General features: G+C 38.5%; 1 protein-coding gene across 1 annotated transcript; it reads right to left on the reverse strand.

The window, feature by feature from the left end:
- Positions 1 to 1,938: 1,938 nt before the first annotated feature.
- Positions 1,939 to 5,051, reverse strand: LOC108425483 (cysteine and glycine-rich protein 1-like). The gene is made up of 5 exons (XM_017694161.2): positions 4,892 to 5,051; positions 4,489 to 4,654; positions 4,257 to 4,386; positions 3,858 to 3,939; positions 1,939 to 2,817 (listed from the first exon to the last, which is right to left on the reverse strand). Coding segments are annotated over exons 1-5 (456 nt in total). The 5' UTR covers positions 4,893 to 5,051; the 3' UTR covers positions 1,939 to 2,740.
- Positions 5,052 to 18,892: the final 13,841 nt, after the last annotated feature.

The raw sequence follows: 18,892 nt of genomic DNA on the forward strand, positions 1-18,892 counted from the left end.
ATGATGAATAATAACAGCAAATCGAAGGACCACATATTTATACTCAACAGCAGTCCCTCCAAAATTCAAAATCCAAGCGGGAAAACATCTGGTTGGATGTAAATATCTTACGAAATAGCCAATGTCAAACACAAGCACTGATCACCTCTTCCCCATCACCCCCTAAACATATACATATGTACATATGTATATGTGTGTGCTTTTGTAGTTAATACCATACTAAATTTGGTTTTTGATTAGAAAATCAGCACATTTATAAAATCAAATTGGACAAGACCTGATTTAATTGGATGCTTCAGAGAACGTCTTTGTCACGTCCATATGGGGCCAGTTAAAGGGGGAGTGCGTTCATGTCCGTTGACGCGCTGGAACAGTGTAATGTACCCTAAGGCGGTGTAATCCATCACTGATGTACTGAGCCAGCTAATAATTGCTGTTCGTACTAAGTTGACGTTTTTGAGAAACGTTACAGTTTAGCATTGTTTTTGGCCACTTGTTTAGCACTGGATAGCCGCACACTCGTCACTAGACAGGTTGTCCTGACCATTGATGAATCGAGTAAATGGAGGTTAAACAAATAATACAGAGAAACAGAGACTACAACCTGTAATTGTATAACTATAAAGTACATCTACTCCGTCAGGGCTGCCCTTTGTCACCGATTCTATTCATAATTTTTATGGATAGAATTTCTAGGCGCAGTCAGGGGATGGAGGGTGTCTGGTGTGGTGACCTCAAGGTCATATCGCTGCTGTTTGCAGATGATGTGGTCCTATTGGGGACATCAGCTTTCGCTGGATCGGTTTGCAGCCGATGAGGCCGGGATGAGGATCAGTACCTCCAAATCCGAGGCCATGGTTCTCAGGCGGGAAAGGGTGGAGAGCCCTCTCTGGGTCAGGGATGAGCTCTTGCCTCAAGTGGAGGAGTTTAAGTATCTTGGGGCCTTGTTCACGAGTGATGGTACAAGGGAGCGGGAGATTGACAGGCAGATTGGTGCTGGGTCAGCAGTGATGTGGGCTCTTTACCAGTCTGTTGTGGTAAAGAAAGAGCTGAGCCATAAGGCAAGGCTCACGATTTACTGGTCGATCTACGTTCCCACCCTCACCTATGGTCATGAGCTTTGGGTAATGACCGAAAGAACGAGATTGCGAATACAAGCGGCCAAAATGAGTTTCCTCCACAGGGTGTCTGGACTCTCCCTTACAGATAGGGTGAGAAGTTCGGTCATCCGGGAGGGACTCGGAGTAGAGCCGCTGCTTCTCCACGTCGAGAGGAGCCAGCTGAGGTGGTTCGGGCATTTGGTTAGGATGCCTCCTGGACGCCTCCCTTGGGAGGTGTCACAGGCAAGTCCACCCGGGAGGAGACCCTGGGGAAGACCCAGGACATGCTGGCGTGACTATATCGCCCAGCTGGCCTGGGAGCGCCTTGGAACCCCCCCCCCCCAGGGAGCTAGTGGAAGTGGCTGGGGAAAGGGAGGTCTGGGCCTCAGTGCTTAGGATGCTGCCCCCACGACCCGAACCCCAGAGAAGCGGAAGATGATGGATGGATGGATGGATGGATAAAGTACATCTATGTGATATGACATCAACACAGGAGTGTTAACTTGTACAATGTATGTAGTATTATTTGCCTGCTAAATGAACACTTAATTCCAAGGATCTGGTGGCAAAGGATGTGATGGTGGTCATTTCTGTAAATAGGGTTTCATTACAGTCATTGGTATTTGTTTAGGTTTTTTTTTTCAATAATTACTGTAAGTATGTATGTATTATTATTGTAACAACCATTTTGTGGGGGTAAAATGAATTGTCTTCTGGCCAATTATGAACAAAAATATAGGTTGAATGGTTAACCCAGCTTAACTATTCTCAGCAAGCTCTGAAAAAGTACTGTTCTCAGAGTGCACTGGATTTGAAAAGAAACAGGCTTGACAACTACTGAAGAGTTAAATTTTTACTAATGGTTTGGTGGCAAAACAACAATTACAGATTGAAATTAACTTTTACAATGCATTTTAAAATTATTGGAAATATTTGGCTCAGGAGTGCACACTCCTGACTCAACACTTTTTCCATGTTTAGTGGGCATGTTTTAGAAGGCAAACTACAAAACTGTTACGAACACCAGACCTGTAGGACCAGCGTTGTGCAACCCCGATATGTAGCATGTGCATATAGCAGCACAGTACAGAAGACCACAACAGCACTGCAGACTTTGAGTGTTTAAAGAAAGAAAATGGTACTCACTGCAGAGCTGTGGCCTGGAAGGAACCCAGTTTGATAAAACCCACGTTTAATCCAGAGTACTATATGAGGCCAAGAGCTTGGTCAGTACAACTTAAAGCATCACATAGAAGTGCAGTGTTCAATTGTTTGGTAGTCTACAGTATGAATACTAGTATGGTGACATTATTACACAGTAAACAAGATGGCAAAGAAATCTCTACTACAACCAAAAGGCATTGAATGCCGAAATTATGAGTCTGTAGTAAGCCTGGGCGATGGGGTTATACAATTGGATATTGTTATATGGCTAAAGTTATATGGTTCTTGTCCTTTGGTCATGTTCATAAGTAATCTTACATAAGCATTTGTACTCTTAGAAACCAGATAATTATGAGTCACACATAATCGTACACACAGAAAGAATCAGCCTGCTGGTCTGAGTCTCTTCAGACAAGTTGAAATTAGGTGTATGGAATGAGGCACTGGATCATGTAACTCTCCTGGATCATGCCGTTCTACTGAGCATGAGCAAGGGCTCCAGCTCCTTGGCCAAACCCAAACCCCTTTGGACCAAAGGTTTTTGCATAGCAACCTAAACAAAACACAAAATTTAAAAGTTGAATCAATTAATATATATGTATGTAAATGCAGCTTTAAATACAGGTGATACCTTAACTTAACTGTAAAATGGTTCATCAGTTCATCCTAAAAACTATAAGGTAACAAGCAATTTAACAGGTTTTACTCAAAGCTATATAACATTAAGAATTGGGTTTTCCTAAAAGTAATATTGAGAATGCCTAGTATTTTAAACATTATCTAATTTTAGACAGAAAATCTACAAATAAATTACTATAAACACAAAATTATTCATTATAAACATTAAACTATTTCATAATGTTTTGGTCTTGCAGAGCCAAAGAGTTTCAATATATCACCTCTGTCCAAATACATGTGCCTCTAAATAGTAATGTTATAAGGGAAGGAATAAAGATAGTGACAGCCACAGTGTTCAAATGGTGCAAAAAAATTAAACTTGCTAAAAATGGAGATACATCCTGTTTTTTATTTTTAACAACTGTTTGGAAAACAAAACAGTCAAATAATAAATTAGGCAAAACCTGTTCCTTGACAATGTTGTAAAACATACTCAAAATTGTAGGAAATGACAGCTTCATTTTTTTTCGTGCCCCGACTCACCCTTAAACCACTACCATGTCAGTGTCATTGCAGTGCTGGGAATGGTTAACCACCCAATAGTACTTGCTCAGTGGTGGTGGTACTGACCATTGACGAATCGAGTAAATGGAGGTTAACAAATAATACAGAGAAATAGAGACTAAAATCTGTAGTTGTAGAACTATAAACCACAGCTATGTGATATGCACACATCAAAATGGATAATGAGTTCAGAGATAAGTATGTATCTCTGAGTATATGTTTATGTGTCCTCCTTTTTTTTTTTACTGACACTGCAATTTAATAATGTACATGATGGCCGTTTTGACCAAAAATTTTATGGCATGTGTACACAGACAGAAAGGAACAGAGGGAAAATGAAAAAGAGAAAAATTATATATTGTTTATCTATATAATTGACCTGGAATTGCACTGTATTGAACATGAATATACCTTTACAGTAGATCTCTCGATCTTTGTGAGCCAGAGTGGTGGATTCCAGACCTTTCCCATATTTAGCACAACGAAAACAGGTCTTATGCCACAAGTGAAGAATGGATTAGAAATGTTGTTACAGTCTCAAAACAATGTTAATTATATTTATTCTTACACATGTCTACAAGTTTGTGAACTGTTGTAAAAAAAATCCATAAAATATAGCTAAGATTTTTGATTATATAATACACTGTACAGTCTTTACAATGAAAGTCTTACAATGAAAGTCTTTAAGTGTAACAGACAACGAATGACAACATTACAATAACATTACAAAGTGCTCTGAATCTTTTTTTTTTTTTTGGACAACTGGCTTTTAATCTTACAACAATGCCATTACGTTTGTTTTACACTTACACTTCCTGCTCCTATGACTTTCTCAGCTTCATGCACAGTCTTGTTACCCCGTCGGCATACATCAGAGCCCCCAAACCTCTGAGCAAAAGTGGAGGTGTTTGAGTTGTTAGTGGGTTGATGAGGCTTGGCACTGCAAAGAGAAAAAGAGAAATTTACATTGTTTTGTTACGATGTAAATGTATATACATGTTGTGGAATTCTTCAAATAAAAATGTCTGAATCAAAAGCTTACACTTCATGTTTAATTCCTAATGACTCGTCTCGGTCCATACTCAGCAGTCCACCTCCACCATGGCCATAGCCTTTTTGCTCATATTTCTTGGCATAGCAGGCCTTGCAATAGACCTCATTCTCATGGACGGCCACAGATGTGCTGTCCAGGTTTTTACAGCACACCACTGAAAGCACAGGGGAGACAAGGCGTAGTTATATACAACTAATATACACTTTGATGTCACTATTATCATTGTAATATTGCATTTCAAAAACCTTTACTCTGGAAAAGTCAAAGGTCTATGCTGCTTTAATGAATCATCGACTTATGCTTATTATGTTTTCCCTTATTACTACAACAATCCTATGACATTCCTACGAATCCCTAGCTCTGTTAAAAGGTTAAAACACTCAATGCTTACTCTGTTATACCTGATGACAACACAGACAGCAACGGTGTACAGCTAGTGATAGCAAATCAAATCAAATCAAATTTATTTGTATAACGCTTTTTACAACGAATGTTGTCACAAAGCAGCTTTACAGGATTTCAGAAAAGACAAAGTTTCCACAGGACTGAAAGAATGTACAGAATGTACAGAAACCCCCCAGTGGGCAAGCCAGGGGCACAGTGGCAAGGAAAAAACTCCCTCAGAACTGAGGAAGAAACCTTGGGAGGAACAGGCTCACCAGGGGGGACCCATCCTCCTCTGGTCAAACTACCTACAAGTGATTATACTACTAATATTAATAGCAGTAATATTGATATTAGGAATATCTAGGAGTCTATGAGAACATCAGGGTAGGGTGGGCAGCTCATCCAAGGAGGTTGGTGGTAGCTGAGGCGTGGGCAGCTGGTCTGAAGTGGGTAGCAGGGGGGCTCGGCAGTCAGTCGTCCTTCAGTGTCCAGCCGGACATGTGGGCGGTTGTATACTCGGGAAAAAAAAAGCAGGTAAATGGGATTAGTTTTGTTCTATCCGTTTGTACATAAACAGGGAATGTAAACATTTACAGAGTGTGGCTAATGACCCCGGCAGATCTGACTATGACAGCTTAACTAAAAGGAGAGAACCAGAAGGACACACAGACACGGCAGCACTCTGAAACAGTTCGGCATCCCTCCACTCCACCGTCCACAAACTTGAGTGACCGCGTGCGAGCAGCGGGACGACAGCACCAGCGTCTCAGTTTACTATAATTCCCTGTGTCCATGGACCCCTGGATCTGCTGCCTTTATCTAGGGGGGGAACATTACCTACCAAAAGCTAAACTGAACAAGTGTGTTTTCAGCCTAGTCTTAAAGATTGAGACTGTGTCTGAGTCCCGAACAGTTTCTGGAAGATCATTCCAGAGTTTGGGGGCTTTATAAGAAAAAGCTCTTCCCCCAGATGAAACCTTCTGAATTTTAGGAACTATTTATTTTACACATTTATAGCAGTGATGTATGTGATACTGCAGTGTCACAGCTGCTAAGAATATTTTCCCAACAACTTTCAGAAGAAATTGAGTGAGCTAGTCTCTTTACTACTGCACATGTTGGAATGAAAAAAAAGACAGGGGCCCACAGACAACTGGAATCAGGTGTGCTCCTGCATAAATGGAATTGAAACATGCAGCCACACAGCCCCTTTGTAAATAACACACACCCCAGTTGTAAATGCTCAGTGGCTTAGCCTAGTCACAGTTTCTAAGAATTGAGTTCATTAAAAAAAAAATTTCTGCTTTCTTAAGCAAACAAATGTTATTACTATTCCAGCTGTAATATATATTTGAAAAGTCAACTGGTAATCTTGAAAACACCACCCAAGTAGAGTTTGTGATCCTAGTTTAAAATGGTAATGCTTAAATTCTGAGAAGAAAAACATAAATAAACATAGTATACCTAGAATACTTTGGTAGCGAACAGAATGTGTGTAAATAGGTGTGGTTCGGAGTTCTGTTAAAATGTTATCAAGTCTGGAACATTCCTCAAACTCAAACAGCATCTAAACTTCCTTAAGGTGAATAACTTCCTGCTTGCAGATGCTTCGTCAAATATGTGCATTCATCTGCTAACTATTATAAAATGCTTCAAAATCTTGTTGCCCTACACACACACATTTTCTAAACTGCTTATCCTTCTGGGCTGTTGGGTTGTTGCCTTGCATATTCAAAATATATATTCCTAAAGCAAAGGCATTGACAATCTTTTTTATAATTTCTAACCTCTTCAAAAATGTATGTTTACATTCAAATGAATGTGTACAATGCATTTTACACAGAAAGCATTTGCAATGGATGCAGCCTACATAATAGAACGTTTTTAGTGTGAGACAGTAGAAGGCATAAAAGAACAGTCCACCACTCACAACCTCTTCAAACTTAGTATTAAGAGTATTAATACTAATCCATGCTTTCATTTCCATTTTAATGTACAATTTCGTCATATGATCAGATGTGACCATATACTAGACTCTGTGTCCTTAGGTACCTAAGCATAGTAAATACATCACATCTTCTAAGCTGCTTCTCCCTCAGGGTGCTAAAGCCCATCCCAGCTGTCCTTGGACGAAAGGAAGGACACACCCTGGACAGGTCGCCAGTCCATATTCAACAGACAGTAAATATTTATAACTGTTTATCTTGGCATTAAGAATATGTGTTTGTAAAAAAGCATATCATTAGAACAGATGTAAAAAGACAAATACAGTAAAAAACGAACTAACTTTTTAACTCTTAAGAGCTATTTTTAATTTTAAAAAATGCTAAAGTTTAGACACCTTTGATCAAGAAAAGTTAACACATTCTCTGCAGATTACAATTTAAATATGGCATTTTCCTACAAATTTTAATATACAATTTCCATGTATTTGCTAAATTTTGGGAAAAAAAAAATTAAAATAAAAAATGTGCCACAATTTTTGTACAGGACACATTTTGTTTTATTCCAAATGAACAGTCAATTAAAATGTGTAGAGGATATACAGTTATGAGAAAAAAATGTAACCAACCTTTTGCATACGACTATATACATTTCAAGACAAAAGTTTGGACATACCTACTCAAAGAAGGGTTTTTAGTCAAAGTAATTGTTTTTACTATTTGTACATGTTTTAAAATAATAGTTAAGACATCAAAATTTTGAAATAATACAATGCCAAAAACAGTATCAAAGAAGTTATATATCTAATAAAAACATCAGATAATATCATAAAATATATTTTAGCTTCTTTTTGAAATTAGCCCTCTTTTGCCTCGTTGCAGTCTTACACACTCTTGACATTCTCTGATGAAGGACATTGTAAAGCTATATGTACACAATTCAGAAGTTTGTGATCACTGTTTTCAATAAAAGAAAATGTTGCAAATAAATATAAGAAACTACTATGATGCAACTACTATACAACTTTTTTCAACAGATTTTAACTAATTAGTAGGAAGCTTTGCAAAAATAATTATGAACTGTGGATGATTCCTTAATGACTAAGAAAGCTGTAAAACTTTAAGAATAAAACAAAATTAACATTCAAAATGCTTTGTATTTGAAATGTGGTGATCAAATCTCAGGCAAATAACTTATGAAATGACTACAAATAAATTATTACAGTACATTCTTTGTCATTTAATAACAATAACTTAAATAAAATAGCTTTTTTGATGCTCCTAAAAAAATTCTAAATATTAAATAAAAACATTGAAATACACCCTGGAGTGTAGCTTGGCTTTAGCTTACAGTATTTCAATGTACACTGTATAAAAGTTATAATTGAATAAAATGACAAGAATTATTGAAGTACCAAACTTTTGGGATTCCAAACTTTTTAAAATGATTATTTGTCTTTCATTTACATTTACACCTAACTCTTTAGATAAAAATGTTTTAAGATCACAAGTCATACACATTCAGTTAGGTGTATCTAATTTTTTAACTGCTATTGTACAAGAATAGCCTGTAGAGTATGTATACTGTTTAAAAACTTTTTTTTTTGCTCATAAAAACAAAAGTACTAGAATAAATATAAATAACATTAATATATTAAGTACTAAGTTTATGTCTGTCAGTGTATTTGTTTAACCATTTCCAAACCTCTCCTCAAGGAGAGTGGTTTGGCTCATTCAACAATTCAGTAAAATAAAACAGTTGTGCTGGTGGCAGAATTGAATTATTCCATGTGATGACTGGAGGTGTCAAAGAGAAATCTAAAACTAAAATTTGTTCTTCAAACTACCTGGAACATAGCAGCAAGGATTCACCAAGAGCATTAGTGCAATTTGCTCATGTGGAACCATAAGGATCAGCTCTCATTCTGTGTTCCCTCCAAAGTGTTTGATGGGGTTAAGGTCAGAAAATTACTGAGCTTTGTTTTCAACCCACACCTATTATACTTTTTGCCCTTGAATAAACAGGAAGTTGTAATTTTGAGGTGGGAGAATTCCTGAATACTACTGAGTTTATTTATGCTTTGCTAAGGCTGGCCATATAATCGCAGTAATTGATTCACAAATGTTAAAAATGTTGCAGTAAATTTAAAGGAGTAAAAAAAAAAAAAAAAAAAAAAAAAGCTGCAATCTGCGGGGTTCAAGCACCAGGACAACATCGAGGATTTAAGTAGAGGCCTCTAGTTGTAGAATGCAGGAGATGTTTAGATTATTAACAAAGATCTCATTTTCTTATGATTAAGACCACTAAGTGATAGATCTGCTACAATCTACACAACTCAGTTTAACATCCATGACAGGAATTCGAACCAATGACCCTAGAGTTCAAAGGCGGAGGCTCTCATGATGAGCCACAAGACACCTGTGGCAATGTTGTAATTTTTGGAACAATTTACTGAAAGGAAACAACAAGGAACCACGCAAAATTTTAGGACAAAGTAGCAGCATAAACAAATTTCGTGTCATAAAAGCAAATCATTGGATTTTTAAGATAGACCCTTCCTTAAGATTAAGTTATTCAAATATTCAGCCACACTGTGCTTAAAGGTCATGATATTTTCAATAATTTATTGTTTTAAGACAAATGAAATTCAATTTAAACTCAAAAATTACTAAGAACATGTCTGTTCTTCATCTTTTTTTCAACTGTGGAATTACTGTTTTATGACTTATATTTGCAAAATTGTTAAGCTCAAAAGAAAGCATAACATTCAGCAATGCTCTTCGCTTAAAGACACAGAGTAAAGCTTTCCATGTATACACTATACTTCTAAAAGTATTCACTCACCCATCCAAATAATTGAATTCACTTCTATGGCCACAGGTGTATAAAACCAAGTACCTAGGCATGCAGACTGCTTCTACAAACATATATGAAAGAATGGGTTGCTCTCAGGAGCTCAGTACCATGATAGAATGGCACATGTGCAACAAATCCAGTAGCAAAATTTCCTTGCTACTAAATATTCCACAGTCAACTGTCAGTGCTATTATAACAAATTGGAAGCGATTAGGAATGACAGTAACTCCACGTAAAATGACAGAGTGGGGTCAGTGGATGCTGAGGCACATAGTGCACAGAGGTCACCAACTTTCTGCAGAGTCAATTGCTAAAGACCACCAAACTTCATGTAGCCTTCAGATTAGCTCAAGAACATTTTGTAGAGAGCTTCATGGAATAGATTTCCATGGCAGAGCAACTGCATCCAAGCCTTACATCACCAAGCTCAACACAAAGCATCAAGCGCAGTGGTGTAAAGGACCGCCGCCACTGGACTCTAGAGCAGTGGAGACATGTTCTCTGGAGTGATGAATCACACTTCTCCATCTGGCAATCCAATGGATCAACTCTAGGTTTGGCGGTTACCAGGAGAACGGTACTTGTCTGACTGCATTGTGTCAAGTGTAAAGTTTGGTGGAGGGGGGATTATGTTGTGGGGTTGTTTTTCAGGAGTTTAGCTTGGCCCCTTAGTTCCAGTGAATGCTTCCTAATGCTACAGCATACCAAGAGATTTTGGACAATTTCATGCTCCCAACTTTGTGAGAACAGTTTGGGGATGGCCCCTTTTTGTTCTAACATGACTGCGCACCAGTGCACAAAGCAAGGTTCATAAAGACATGGGTGAGCTAGTTTGGTGTGGAAGAACTTGACTGGCCTGCACAGAGTGCTGACCTCAACCCAATAGAACACCTTTGGGATGAATTAGAGCAGAGACTGTGAGCCAGACCTTCTCGTCCAACATCAGTGTCTGACCTCACAAATGCGCTTCTGAAAAAATGGTCAAAAATTCCCATAAACACACGTAAACCTTGTGGAAACCCTTGCCAGAAGAGTTGAAGCTGTTATAGCTGCAGAGGCTGGGCTGACATCATATTAAATCCTATGGATTAAGAATGGGATTTCACTCAATGTCATATGTGTGTGAAGGCACACAAGCGAATACTGTAGTAGAAGATGCTCAGTGTAAGCTTAGTATGAACAGTAAACATTAACTGGCTTACTTGTATCACTCCTAACACATTCATGTCAGAGCATATCGTAATATTCAAACACAAGCTAGCAGACATTTAGATTATTCTGTTCTCGTAGTACTTTGGGGGAGGTTGAAGAACTGTAATATATATGACGGTTACTATGTGAAAGTATTTCACCTCATCCTCTCTTCCTCTGTGATGTATTTCCTCTTGTCCTCTCTTCCTCTGCGATGTATTACCTCTCCGCCTCTGCAATGTATGTCATCTCATCCTCTGTGATGTATTTCCTCTCATCTTCTGTGACGTGTTTCCTTTCTTCCTCTGCGATGTATTTCCTCTCAGCCTCTGCAATGTCCTATCATCCTCTACGATGTATTTCCTCCCATATTCTTTTCCTCTGCGATGTATTTCCTCTCATCCTCTCTGATGTTATTTCTCTCAGCCTCTGTGATGTATTTACTCTCTTGCTCTGTGAAGTATTTCATCTCATCCTCTGTGATGTTTATCCTTTCGTCCTCTGCACTGTTTTTCTTCTCTTCCTCTGCGTTGTTGTTCCTCTCTTCCTCTGCAGTGCATTTCCTCTCTTCCTCTGCAATGTATTTCCTCTCTTCCCCTGTGACGTTTTTCCTCTCATCCTCTGCGATGTATTTTCTCTCATCCTCTGCGATGTATTTCATTTCATCCTCTCATCCTCTGCAATGTATTTCGTCTCATACTCTCATCCTCTGGGATATATTTCCTCTCATCCTCTGCAATGTATTTCGTCTCATACCCTCATCCTCTGCGATGCATTTCCTCTCTTCCTCTATGATGTTTTTCCTCTCTTCCTCTATTCATCTGTGATGTATTTCCCTTCCTCTGCGATTTATGTCCTATCGTCATCTGCGATGTATTTCCTCACATCCTCTCTTCCTCTGCAATGTATTTCCTCTCATCCTCTCTTCCTCTGTGATGCATTTCCTCTCTTCTTCTGCAATGTTTTTCCTCTCAGCCTCTGCGATGTATTTCCTCTCATCCTCTCTTTCTCTGTGATGCATTTCCTCTCTTCCTCTGCAATGTATTTCCTCTCGGCCTCTGCGATGTATTTCGTCTCATCCTCTGTGATGTATATCCTCTATTCCTCTGTGATCTAGTTCATCTCATCACCTCATTGTCTGTGATGCATTTCTTCTTATCCTCTATGATGCATTTCCTCTTAGATGAATTTCCTCTCATCCTTTGTGATGTTTTTCCTCTCATCCTCTGCAATGTATTTCCTCTTTTCTGCAATGTATTTCCTCACATCCTCTCTTCCTCTGCGATGAGGTTCCTCTCTTCCTCTGCGGTTTTTCCTCTTATCCTCAGTGATGTATTTACTCTCTTCCTTTGTGATGTATTTCCTCTCTTCCTCTGCTATATTTTTCCTCTCTTCCTCTGCGACGTATTTCCTCTGTGATGTTTTTCCTTCTCTCCCACTACGATGTATATCCTCTCTTCCTGTGATGAATTTCCTCTCATCCTCTCCTCCCCTGTGATGTATTTCCCCTCATCCTCTGTGATGTATTTCCTCTCGTCCTCTATGATGTGTGGTCTTATGTCAGAAACTAAGCAATGTGGGACTTGGTCAGGGCTTGTATTGAAACTAACTGACATTAGCAGTTGCAGACAGTTTATGACCCTAACATTTACTTTGAAATAAACAAAAGTTTAAATTAAAGTTAAGAAAAAAAAGCCAGTCTCTATTAAATCCTGCTAGAGTGATGTGGTCCTTTAAATGGCCAACACTGGAAACCTACCTCTGCCATCGGCTCTATGGGGCTAGGAACCTTTAGGTTGTGTTGATCTAAGAAGCTAAGCAAGGCTAGGCCAGGTCAGGGACTGGATGAGAGGACATGCTGACTTGCCTATAGCTCAAAGCTTTAAAACCAAACTTTTATTTTCAAATTATACTATGGATACAGTGAAAGGAAGTTCACACTGTGGGTTTAAGCAAAATGCTAGTTAATACGAAGTCTACATGTTCTTGGTCATACATTCTATTGAATTACTCAAGAAAAGATCTGTATAGGCCTCCATCTTCAACCAGGGTATTCAGATCTATGAGAACCCTTGGTTTGATCTCATGCCAGAAATTAACCAAGATGAGAAGTTGCAATCAGGTTTAGACCCCAACCTTTACTTTGAAATAAAAATGACTTTGATTCAAAATCAAGTGTCATTGTCTAAGGGCACATCAGTGCAGTCTGTACATGCAGCAGGTCTCATTTGTTGTTTGCGGTCTTAGAGCCCCACCTACTGGCGACTACGGGTTATTCACTTCATAATATGCGGATTGCCATTTTCTTCCTCTCGTCCTCCGCGATGAACTTCCTCTCGTCCTCTGCGACGCATTTCATCTCTTCCTCCGCGACGCATTTCATCTCATTATCATCCTGTAATGCATATCCGCTCTTCCTCTGCTATGAACTTCCTCTCTACCTCTGTGATGCATTTCATCTAATCATCCTCTGTGATGCATATCCTCTCTTCCTCTGCGATGAACTTCCTCTCTTTCTTTGTAATGCCACGCGTTACCTCTCTTCACTGTATAAAAATGTTTTACCAGTTTCAAGTTCAAAAGCTGCCTTAAAGTCCAAAGTTTAAAAATACTATTTACTTCAACTCAAGAAACTAAGTATAGCTTGCCTTTGGAATCATCTCTGCAAGTTGATTAGTATGAGTATGCCTTATTTCAACTTGGCTAGGTAATTTTAAAATAAAGTAGACTGATTAATGTAAGATTAACTTGTCCCAATTAGTGACTTCACCTTCAGTAAAAGAAGGTTTTGACTGTGGAAATATCGAAATTGTTTTGCATCATTTACTCCTGTTTAGCAGTATTTACTCTCGTATTCTCGTATCTTATTTACTCTATTATTTACGGATGCAGTGAACTGGCAAGCTGGCACGCTTCTCTGTAAGAGTGTGGGAGATTTACATGAGGGATCAGAGAAAACACAAGGGGAGGAGATAGTGAGGAAAAATCAGACGGAGAATCATGGGAAACAAAGTGAGGACAAGAAATCGGATAGCAGTGAGGAAGAAGAGATGGGAAAGGATGAGGCGCCCTTCGAAGAGAGAGTTAGACGAGACAGAGGTAAGAGTAATGGCATGACTAGAGCACATGGGCCAGGAAAGCAAGGGGGAACACGAGGACAGGGAATGAAAGCAGAGCGCGGTCGGGGAAAAGGCAAACCTGAAGGAACCTTAACCATGTCCCTGACTGGCAGGTTAGAACCCACAACTGAGGACGAAATGTATGCAGAAGTGCAGCAACTTTTAAGACAGCACGTGGACACGGCGCACCAGGAAGTCAGGGAAATGAGGGATGTGGGTGATCAGGCTCTGGAAATGAACAAAAGGTCCCTACATCAATTAACCCACCTACAGAAACAGCTATGTAGTGCGAAGGAAGGGTATAATGAAGCTGAAACTATCGTAAGAGCAGGGAGCCTAGCTATGACTTCAGACCAAGGAAGCCCTCGGACTACCATATAACCAAGCAGTATGTGGACATTTATTAACTGAATCAAACATGGAGGCTCTTGGGGCTTTCCACCTATGGCGACCCTGGATTCTTTCCTTAGGCCCATATGCGCAAGCTCTCGACCCATTTTAGGTTACTCTCTACTATGACCGATTGAGTGATGAGTGTTACTTTGAAGCCTTTTCAGAGCAGCTACAAGGGACTCTAGGTGTAATTAGCTCGGATTGTATTATTATTGGGAAAGAGAGAGTGGCAACCAGAGAAGATTTGGGGTAATATGAACAGTGGTTTAAGAACGAGGAAGACTCAGTCCCACACATTTCATTGGCCATCAGGCTAAGGAATTAGGCCCAATGGTAAGAAAGGCTGTTGACGCCAAAGACTGGGGTCAATCACAGATTCCTGTGGTGTCCTTTTCTCAGTCCACAGGGGCATACAGAATTGCAATTCAAATGACAGATCAGGTGCAGTGGGAACATAAAACGATCTCCAGGCATCACGGAAGGGAGCTCACAGACCATCAGGATGCTGCTAGAATGTTGTCCACTCTGCCTGACTCACTTTGGTCACAGGGCCCCACGGATGTGGGCAGCAAGTTTGTTACTTCATAGTATTTGATAAATCAGTAAGTGTCGAGAGGGGGTTCCACTCAAACTCAGGAACATTAAATTAATGTTAAATTAGCAGAGAATTCAGGCATTGATAATCCATTTACTAAGATGATGGAAAATGGTCCAGTTTGGCTAAATCTCTGTTAGTGTCCTTAGCAACAGCTGTATGATTCCTGGCTGTGTGTGGTTGCTGTATACTTCCGTGTGCACAAGGACTTATGGAGAGGCCGATTGAGATGGCCCTAGCGAAGAAGGATGCCAGACACGCGCATCAGATGCTGACTACTATTGATTATGAGGATGCAGTTAGACATACCCCTGTATGACAATCTTTCAGATTATCATGTTGACAATTTTCACATCTAGATTCATTGATCGATCAGGTGGGATTGATGTATTAATGACCTCTCGTTCCTGCCTGCAACTAGCCCTTCTACTTGGCGTAAAGTCAATAGGACAGAAGAGGACATTCCATATTGTCTAAAAATTTGTGATGTTTTGTTTGATGTTTATGTTTAAAATCATTTATTCACACATTTGTTCACTTAATTTTACTTATTATCATTATATTTAGCCTTCACGCTCACATACTATTTGCATGAAACATCTAACTTTCGCATTTTCTATTTTTTTAAGTTTTAGCCTTACCTAACCTTCTATTTGTACTTCATTGTTTTGCGTCTAGGGACCCAAAATTACTCTGTTGCAAAAGTTGAGGTTGGACACTGATTGCCAAGGGGCTGAGCCAGGACCGGAAGGGTCTGGGGACCGGAAAGGTCCTTATTGGGCTATACAGTTATTTGGGATGCCTGTTATGTATATAATGAGGTCATATATTGTTCCTTTATAACAGAGTGAACCATTTATGCTGTGCCCACTGCTGTTTGATTGTTTCTCGCCCACATTATGAAATTCATCAGACTCCTAGTTTGGGTTATTTTATATTATTACTATACTTATGCCACATTGTTATTTGCCATTAGGTGGGTCCTAGGATACAGGCCATGATTTCCCTAGGGGAGGGAAATGGTTAAGTTTTAAAGTTTTTTTTTTCATTTTTAAATTTTACATGTTTTCATTTTTTAGATTAGTTTTTGACTTAAATTTTTTGATACTTTATATAATCAATTTTGAACCTTAAGCAATCAGTAACTGGGTATGATTTTTGAAAGAACCTTCTTTGATTTAAATCAATTTTGAGTGTTTGATTAATAAACAGTGTTAGTATAAACAAAGTTAACTCAAAATTAAAACAGTGTAAATCCATAAAAGTTACATCAATTTGATATACTTCATTTTACTTACAAACTAAGTATGACTTACTGTTACAAGTAGTTTTATGGTTCTATATCTTTATCATATGTAACCATGATATGTATAATCAATGTATGAAATAGTTAATAAGTATGGAATTTCATGATTAATTTATCATGAAAGAGGAGGGAAATGAAGGGATTTATTGAAAAAATATATCTTTGAGTTATCATTAATAAAAGGTTTGCGGCAATTATTAATTAAGAAACTATTAAACTAGAGTACAGCGTCATTGTAACTAAGGCCCAGGCAGCCTTAGGTAGGAAAAGTTAGGCCTAACTTTCAGGCAAGAGGATGTCTGTACCAGGCATTCTTGCAGCGCTAGAAAGCCTTGAGAAGAGCAGATATGAGCTGTAAGAAATACAGCCTTTTCATTAAAAAACAAGTTTTTAGTGAGGAAACAGATAAGCAGCGAGCAGGAACGGGTCATAACTCTTAAGGAATTAAGAAGATGCCCAGCTCGGAGTTGAGAAAGCCATTATGGAGTTGTAAAAATGGTCCTTGTCAGACAAAGCATAGAGGTGTCAAAAAGTAAATTTAACATAGTGAATATAATGATAGCCAATGGAAACCCTAAGATGGTCGGAGTGAAGACAGCGCCCTGGGGAGGGGCAGTGAGCATATTCGAAAAATATTATGAAAACTGATGTAATGTGTTGAATTTTTGCATTTTTGGCTATCCAGAAGCCGACTTGTCCCCTGAAACTTAATAAAAGCCTTTTTCCTTCAAAAGAACCAACAGCTGAAATTTGGTTTTTCATCTTCTTCATTCTTGCAAGAAAATCTTTTAAACTTTTTGGTGGTATTGCTTTTTATACTTTGCAAGAAAATGTATCTTTTGATTTAGTAAACTTTTTTATATTAGAAAATAGATTAAATTAAAATTAGAATATTAATTAAAAAGTTAATTAGTTGTAACATAATACTACATCAGAGACCTAGGGTGGAAGCTGGACTGCTCTGAATCCCGACAGTAGCTGCATGTTTTTTATTCCAACAAAGACAGCAGTTTAAAGACTGAAACCAGCTGATTAAACAAGCGTAATCAGGTGTTTTGAATGAAAACCTGCAGCCACACTGGCCCTTTGTGGATAAGTTTGGCACCCCACCCTACATAAATGGTTTACAAATGCTTATTCAAGTAGGCTATAAAGGTTGCATTTGTCAATTTTGATCAAACTGATGCTTTATAAAGCTTTGATAGATGCCTACTGGAATAAGCATTTATAAACATTTATGTAGGGTAATGTTGGTTGCCTTGACAAGGTGTTTTTTTTTTTGTTTTTTTTTTTACACCTCAGTGGAAGACCAAACTTTTGAGCTGCATCACTGAAGAAAGCCTGAGTTGTTGAAGCCAAATTGTTATTTGACACACCAAGATACGTTATCTACATGAAAAATACAAATGAGGAAAATAAATACATTTAAACAAAGGCTCAAGAGAACGGCATTCCTGACTTCAATCTTTGAATTAATTTTGTCTGGTGATCAATATCCTCACTATGATACACAGCTAAATGTACGGCTATCAACTAGGCCTATTATAGAACTAAGGAGTACCAGCTCCTGTGAACACACAAATTCTAAGTAATCTATATCAAGAGCAACACGGTCAAGCCAACTCAGAAGTCGAGTATGGAGCCTTTCCAATAAATGGCAGAGGAACAGTTCCTAAAAACAAAGTAAAATAGGTTAATTAATACTAGCCCACATTATACAGAGGTTTCAATTCTATAGCAAAATACGTTAGTTTACTTAATCACTCCTAGGTTATAGTGGACATACGAAACAAAGTCCATAGCTTATCCATTTCTTTTCTAGCTAACGCTAACTAACATTAAATAAACATTACATGCAATTCTAAATGTAAAAAAAAGCTAGCCCCACCAACTTCTCACCGAACATTCCAGAAACATACCTATAACAATCCTGGATGTTGGATAGAACTATCTAACTCTGAATGTGAAAACCATAAGTTGATTTTTACACTTAACTAATGTTATCAAATGTTTACATGTAAATGCATTAGCTAAAAAGCTACGCTAACTAGCTAACTTGTCCACTAGAGTGCAAGCATCACCTACCGTTACTTCCATGGCAACACTATTACAAAAATTAAGACAGATTAATGTTAATGTTAATGTTACCAAAATTAGGAATAAATTTACCGTCTGAGCTTGTTGTTCCATAATCCAGCAGCCGGGATGCTTTCTTAGCTAGTTAACTGGTGTTGTGCAACGTGGGTTGCTTCGTCCAGGAGTTGTTCTCTTTTTTTTTTTCACTAAAATAAGCTCCTTTGATTGGTAATGAATAACGTCTCATCCCCATCACGCCTTCCCTTCCAAGCTCTGCTCCTTCAATGAAGCATCTTCAAGTGCACAAATCGGTTTTGCCTAGTCTACAGAGAGAAGTGTTCCAAAAGTCGAGGCGAGCAGATTTGAAGTTGTGCAGTCATGTTTAAGAGGTTGTGGGCTCGAATCTTTTATCTTAGTATTCGTTGACACAGATGACTTTTTCTCTGTGACTTCAAATTTAAAACACAGTTGTGAGATTATTTTCTAGGAGTGAAAATTTTTACATGCAAGTTCTTGAGTTCTACA

Source organism: Pygocentrus nattereri, chromosome 9, assembly GCF_015220715.1.
Source record: "Pygocentrus nattereri isolate fPygNat1 chromosome 9, fPygNat1.pri, whole genome shotgun sequence".
In the NCBI taxonomy this organism is placed as follows: domain Eukaryota; kingdom Metazoa; phylum Chordata; class Actinopteri; order Characiformes; family Serrasalmidae; genus Pygocentrus; species Pygocentrus nattereri.

Excerpts from the sequence above, each read along its gene's own strand:
- LOC108425483 (XM_017694161.2), bottom strand. Across the intron at positions 3,940-4,256 it reads AAGTCATAGGAGCAGGAAGT|ACCTGTTTTCGTTGTGCTAA; the intron begins GTAAGTGTAAAA and ends TTGTGGCATAAG. Across the intron at positions 2,818-3,857 it reads TCGAGAGATCTACTGTAAAG|GTTGCTATGCAAAAACCTTT; the intron begins GTATATTCATGT and ends TGTTTTGTTTAG.